General features: G+C 43.6%; 1 protein-coding gene across 1 annotated transcript in view; it reads right to left on the bottom strand.

Annotated features, from left to right (window-relative positions):
- Window positions 1–1,445: 1,445 nt before the first annotated feature.
- Window positions 1,446–7,007, bottom strand: part of gramd4b (GRAM domain containing 4b) — a 42,630-nt gene continuing 37,068 nt past the window's right edge. Inside the window, exons 8-19 of the mRNA XM_030765974.1 lie at window positions 6,889–6,980; window positions 6,494–6,585; window positions 5,899–5,947; window positions 5,699–5,770; window positions 5,516–5,559; window positions 5,210–5,319; window positions 4,813–4,967; window positions 2,614–2,761; window positions 2,233–2,326; window positions 1,987–2,077; window positions 1,814–1,882; window positions 1,446–1,626 (exon numbers count right to left, since the gene is read on the bottom strand). Coding sequence (XP_030621834.1) covers window positions 1,513–1,626; window positions 1,814–1,882; window positions 1,987–2,077; window positions 2,233–2,326; window positions 2,614–2,761; window positions 4,813–4,967; window positions 5,210–5,319; window positions 5,516–5,559; window positions 5,699–5,770; window positions 5,899–5,947; window positions 6,494–6,585; window positions 6,889–6,980 — 1,130 coding nt within the window. The 3' untranslated portion in view covers window positions 1,446–1,512. The remainder of the gene's footprint in view (window positions 1,627–1,813; window positions 1,883–1,986; window positions 2,078–2,232; window positions 2,327–2,613; window positions 2,762–4,812; window positions 4,968–5,209; window positions 5,320–5,515; window positions 5,560–5,698; window positions 5,771–5,898; window positions 5,948–6,493; window positions 6,586–6,888; window positions 6,981–7,007) is intronic.

Genomic DNA, 7,007 nt, shown 5'->3' with positions numbered 1-7,007 from the left:
CAGGACATGAAGATAGAGGGCAGTAAAGCCAAAGTGACAGCTTACAGACAAGACAGGACATGAAGACAGGGCAGTAAAGCTAAAGTGACGGCTTACAAACGAGACTGCATGGACTGAGTGGGTTTACATGGCACTCTTCTGGCTTAGGTAAGTCATACACAGTCAAGTCAAACACACAGCACATGACTCACGCAGTGATACAAGACAAAGTAAATGCAATGTGTGAGACATTGGAATTGAGAGAAAAACAAAAGGACAAGTTGAGAATAAAAGGTTACAGAAATGAGAGTGCATGGCCTTTTGTCGTTTACCGTCACTCTTAACTACTCTTACAGGGCAGTACTATTTATGGACGGGTTAGAATTCCCTCACATGTTACTTAAAATCTGTCAAGATGATCAAATAAAGCATAACCTTAATCTGATTATATTTTACTAAAGTAGTAGAGCTAATGTAACACACATGGCTGGCGTCATATTCAGTGGCTAGAATTGAATGCCGTCCTGTTTCTGTCCACATTAGAGAAATTAAATTAGAATACCTGCGACAAAAGGCCATGGCTACCACACATTTTTGAGGCAAAGCTTCTTCCAAATATCGGCCAGTACATAATTTTTTTTCCTAAAAGGGATATCTCCATCACTCCCAAATTCCCTATAATTCACATCTAAAAGCAATCTGCATCACAAAGTGCAGTGTGTATCTTTGAGCAAGGCCCGTGGTGAAATTGGCATTACATTTAAAAAAAAGAAAAAAAAAGATGAGTGGTTCACAGAGACAGACCACAGCTGAACTCATGTGAATGAAGCACATCAGCAATACCAGACCAAGGGTCAGAACAGAGAGGAAAGGAGGAACCAGCCCCTATTTCATTATGGCATTTCAGAGTTAGTTACAATAACCCCAACTTTAACACAGTATACCCCTCTCCATATAAAATTACCCTGCCCCCACGCCCAAAGAGTCTTATCCAGCTCATTACAATTCTGTAGAGGAAAAAGAGAGAAAGAGAGAGACAGTTACATGTCCACACACTCTCACAGTCTGGGAGAGGATATGATGGATGGTTGCGGTTTTCTTCTCTCTCCCTTCTGTTGGTTTGTAAGAGAAGGGTGGAGGTGTGGATGGGGTTGGTAGTCATCTTCAGAAATCTCTGACGTAAAAGCCTTTAGTTAATCTTAACCAAAAAGCACAAAACTAGCCTTACCAGTGGCTTGTGCCATAAAAAGAATGTGTACCAGTGGCTGGCTGTGTTAGTGCTTTTCAATCAAGATCAGATCTTGAGAATAAGTCAAAGGCTGTGGTTCAGGCCAAGGACTCATTAATGACCAGCATGTTGTCAGCTTCGGTCCCGGGCTTCAATCCTGTGTGACTGATGAGGGGTTGTCCTGGACTCTCTGTGTGTGTGTGTGTGTGTTTGTGTGTGTGTGTGTGTGCACGTGCGCACGCACGCATGTGTGAGAATGTGTGTGAGCGTGAGTCTGAGAGCGTGTATGTATAGAAGGGGTGGTCCTAGGTGTCAGGGTTACTGAGTTGAGGAGTTGCAGTGGCTGTTATCTTTATATACTGTGTGTATATGGCATCAAAAGCCTCATCTCGATGCATCATAGCACCAAACACCAGAGGCTAAGGGCAAAAGAAGAACAGAGAAAGAGTGCGTGGTTAAGAGAAGAGGCAGGGAAAAAAAAGTCTCTTTATCTCTTTTAATGAATGGTAAGACGCGAAGACTGATTTTATCTTCACTCTTTGGAGAGAATGTCTCAGTGTTTGTTCAGGACTTTACACACAAGCTCACATGTCACTCTTTTCATACCTTTTGTGTGGAGGGAGTAGCTATTGAGATTCCCATGCCAGACCCAGGCAAGACTGACAGGACTTTGTACTGTAGAGAAGAGTGGGAATATGACATTAGCACACTGAACCAGAGAACAAATGCTAAGCCACCCAGCAAAGACACAGAGTGCAGAATGTTGTACACGTTCACACCTTCTGAATATCTGTGATGTCCACCAGTTTGATGACTTTATTCTTCTTCGAGGAGCTTGATCTGGAGCTGGAGCTCTCAAAGCAAATGTAACTGTAAGGGATAAAAAAGTGACAATAAGCCTCACCTTAAAACAACAGAGCAAGGAAAGACAAAGGCAGTACAACACAAAACGTGAACGTGAAAAAGAGCTTTAAAAGTATGAGCAGAAAGAGCAGATACACACAACCCAACACAGCCTCACTCACTTTTCTGTCACGTACAGTACACCATTACGAATGTAGTCCGTGGGCATCTTTCTGTCTCTGTTTATCAGACAGCACCTCCAGCCGTTTTCACAAACTGCAAAAAAGAAATAAAAAATCTCAGAGCTTACTGCTTACTGCCACACTTCACACAAGGTATATCTTCTGCACTTAATAAGATTCACAACAATTTCCACTCAAACACACTGCGTGTGTAAATGCACATTGACCTGTGAGAGCCCTCTGTGTATGTAAGCCGCAGTTCCTTCCATGTTCACACAGCCCTATTCTGCACCAAATTCAGCATATACTGACTAGAACATCCTCACAATGCTGTGTGCAGGAACATGAAGGGTTTCCCATGCTGAGTACAAGGGGCATTACCTGGGAGAGGGCGCTCGCTCTCGGCCAGGCCGAAGACCTCATGGAAAGCCCCTTTCTTGGTGCTGTAGATGCGACCCGTCTCCTCATCGCGGCTCAGGCCGCAGGGCACGCTGTTGCCTGGGTTACCGCGCATCACAGCGGGCTGGATCTGTGGAGAGGAAATACAGCATGTTATGAGGGAAAACACACAGGACAGGGAAGGATCCAGATGATCAACATGCTAACTTTGAGCCAAAACTGACTCCAGATCAGCAGTTATGGGCTATAGGAGCAAGAGATATCTGTGAACAGCTTGTGTAAGGATCTCGTGCTCCAGCAGATGCCTGTGTGCTACGGGATCAGCTCCACTCGCCAGCAGCAGTAACCTGAGGCAGTGCTGTGTTCAGAGCTGGGAGGAGGAGGGCACCGAATGCTTTGTGAAAATAAAAAAGTGCCCGACACTTGTCGGTGTGTGGCTCAGTGTTAGCAGCATGTCCTTGGAGATGAGGGCTCGTGCAAAGCCAATAGCCATGGAGTCATACAGCCAGAGATCACTACGCTCACTCAGATATTACACACAGACCAAGGGGTTCGCTCCTGCCTCTGTAATACACTGGAAAAAAAACAGCACTTCAAAAATCACTCGCCTGTTTTAGAGAGATGGCTCATGTTCGTGTGTGTTAGTCCAGTCAGCAGACAAAACCAAAACTCCCCACGGATTTCCATACACAACACAGTCATCGTCCAGGAACAAAGTCTAAGCATTTCTACAAAACATCTAACTTCTCACAAACACTGCCCACAATACTCATATACATAAACGTGTGCGCACAATCACACGCGCGCACACAAACACTCCCCACAATACTCATGTGCACACACACGCACACAAACGCAGCAGCTCACTGAAATTATTCAAGTGTGTCTAAACACAAATTTTTTTCTAATTCTAATTTTTCATCTACCGCAGACAAAAGTAGGATTCAAACAGGCTCTAGCTATTTCACTAGTCAGTGCCGTCACTCGCCTCCAGGCTTCACATAGGTATATGAATATTAGGTTGTAACAAACAGAACAGTCAAGTTTAACAACAATTAATACTATTTATTTACATTTTATGCAGTCTTTCTGATAGACAGCACTAAGATAATAACAATAAGGAATGTGAATGTGGGTCAGTGTTGTTCACTTTACAAACAGCTGTTCATATACTTTTACTGTCTGGGTTTTCTGTACAACTTGACTGCTCTGATGCTAGAACAATATTATTCACATCAAAGCTAGTCTATTAGGGCAGCAACTCTTAAATAATTATTCATTCCCCAGTATCTTTCTCTCTCTCATACACACACAGGCACACACATATACACACACACACACACACACACACACACACACACACACACACACACTATTTCTACAGTAGAACAGTCGGAGCCTGATCTGTGGCAGTGGATCTAAATCATACTACTTTTGGTCTGGACTGTGTGTTTGAAGAAATGAAACAGGGATCTGTCAACTAATTAAACCAAACAGTCTGAACTTCTCTTGAACAAACATTCATTTTTAGTGTGATTTCGATCCAGCTGGCACCATGTACACACACACACACACACACACACACACACACAGACATAGACACAGACACAGACACACACACACACACAGACGCACGCACGCACACACACACATAAAGACTAGCCAGTGGTGGCAAACACAGGCACTGTCATCAAACCAAAGTCCAAGCCATTTCCCTACCTTTTCATAGCCAGATAGCTGAGAGAGAGAAATGATAAAAAACACATAGAGCAGACAATCACTGGGAAAAAATAGCAAAATCCAAACCACTTCTTTTTTCTTTTCAGCACCAACCCAAACACCTACACATGCAAATGTTTATGCCCACAGGCCGAAATCAGTGCAGTGCTGGGTTTTCCATATCCAAACAGGTGTGTCTTTACAGGTCTTCAGACTGGTTTTAAGTACGCATCACATATGTGTCTAGTCACAAATTTAAATAAGGACATCTACACCTGCACTGCTGGCCGACAGGAACCACGGTACTTTTCCTTTATCACACATACTGACTCTCCATAACACACACACACACACACACACACACAGAAACGCATACATGCACACACACACACGCACACACACACACACGCACACACACACGCAGACACACACTCACACATGTAAACGCACACGCAGCCTTACCCGTCGGTTGAGGGTGACACTGCTACGCTCTTTCAGCTGTGGGTCAGTAGGGAGGTTCATCCAGATGATGTACGGAGTGTCATATTTGTCTCTCAGCTTAGGGCAGCTCTTAAATATGAAGTCGATAATGAAGAACTTAATTCCAGCATAAAGACCTGTGACAAAGACCGACAGCCACCCGATGAGTGACAGCACACAGCAGGTTCCACTCACGCTTACACCAGTTCACATTTACACCAGTTCACATTTAAGTCCTATTCATGAAACTCCAGACTCTGTGGTGGGGTAAGGTGATGGCTTAGCATCCTGCAGTGTTCACTAACTAAGTGTGTGTGTGAGAAGGATGAAGATCTGTTTTACATGGTTGCAGGGTGTCACTGGGGTTGTGAAGTCTTACCGATGATGAAGCCCAGGAGTTTGTATGGCAGAGAGCAGGAGGACAGGAGGGCCAGCCAAAGCCCCACATACAGCTTCCGTGTGATCTCTGGTTCTACCCACATGAAAAGGCTAATGCGTGCACACATGCGCACACGCACACATACAGACAGACAGATATACACACATATATGTGCACGCGCGCACACACATACACACACACACACACACACACATGCGCACATATACACATGAACATTGAAACTTTTGACATTTGAACACAGGTGAATGGCCACACACAGAAATAGATTTTCCCCCTAATACTCACTTTTTAATTTTCTCTAGGACATCTGCCATTTTCCCAAAGAGGTTCTGTGGTAGTAGCGAAAAACAAAAAAAAAAAACTACTAAAAACTCAACTTACAGAAATGAGCGGTGGCACAGTAGTGTGAGCTTTAATCAGCTCAATCATTTTTTCCTGAAATAAGAAAAAAGGAACTGGATCATTTACCTGTGCCTTTTGTGCAACATCTAGAACCAGCTGAAATTTTTCTGAGACTGTAAGGTCTTCTTTTGGAGGCTCCTAATAGGAGAAATTTTGCATGTTAAATGAACGCTGGTAAACATTTGTAAGTGAAAAATGAAAAGAAATATTACAACATGTATCACATTTAAACAGAAACAGAGCAGTGTGACAGTGACAAATCCTACCACAGATTCAGATACTTCAGGCACAATACTCCACTGAATCCTCCAACCTCTGGAACAGACAGACAGAGGTTAAATGTTTGTATGCCGAAGCCTGGAATATCTTCACCACACTCAACAAAAGTACAATGCAGACTATTCAGTAGAGCTAGTGCCTATTTCAATCAATCCTCAACACCAAAGCTATTCATGGTAGCAATAAGTAGCTAAAGTTGCTGTCAAAGCCCTTTTTCTCTTGCAAAGTACTAACTAACCCAAGTAATACATCAACTTTGACCTTTCTTGTCTCCACTAACTAGTGATTTGCCAGGCTGAGGGAAGTTTCTGGTTCTGCAGCTGACTGAAAAGGAGATTCCATAGCCATCTACTCAGTCCTTGGTCACTGGAAAGTGCATCAACTCAATGCCTGATAGTCAAACCACTGCACTCATCCAGACATAATTTACACTCATTTATTTCTCTCCAACTACTTACCCACTGTCTACATGCAAGTAAATTCAGTACCACCCCACAGTGAGGCAGGAAACAGTGTTTGACACAGTACATCATGTTCGACACTGGAAATAGTGTGCGACACAGGAAGCAGTGTTTGACTTACTTTGCTATGAGGTAATTCAAGGACAGCCTCAGGATGGCTAAAAACAGAAACATGGGAATGGCCCAGCCATGCCACGCAGCATACATATAGATCTATGAAAAAACAGAGGGGAGGGAGAGAGAAAGAGAGCAGAGACGGGACAGGGGTGGGGGTGACATAGCAAACATACAAAGTCTAATTCATGAAGAGACTGATTCCTGTTACACCCTCTTCCCATCAGTGCCTCTTCACAAACACTACACAATGCTGTCATTACAGTGCTTATAACAATGTCCATCAACCATTAATCTAATTTATTAATGAATGATGATTGTGTCCCAAAGGGCACAATCCTTATCTTTGTGTGTGTGTGTGTGTGTGAATGTGCGTATGCATGTCTATGTGTGTGTGCTCACTATGAAGGCGATAGCAGATGTATAGACAGAGTGCCAGCTGGATAAGGCAGACAGGTTCCTCATGAAGTTAGTCACAGGCCTGGCCCCTCGCTCTGACAACAACCATCAGAAACATGCAT

Source organism: Chanos chanos, chromosome 2 (genome assembly GCF_902362185.1).
Source record: "Chanos chanos chromosome 2, fChaCha1.1, whole genome shotgun sequence".
NCBI lineage: Eukaryota > Metazoa > Chordata > Actinopteri > Gonorynchiformes > Chanidae > Chanos > Chanos chanos.
This window is presented reverse-complemented; position numbering and strand designations above follow the sequence as displayed.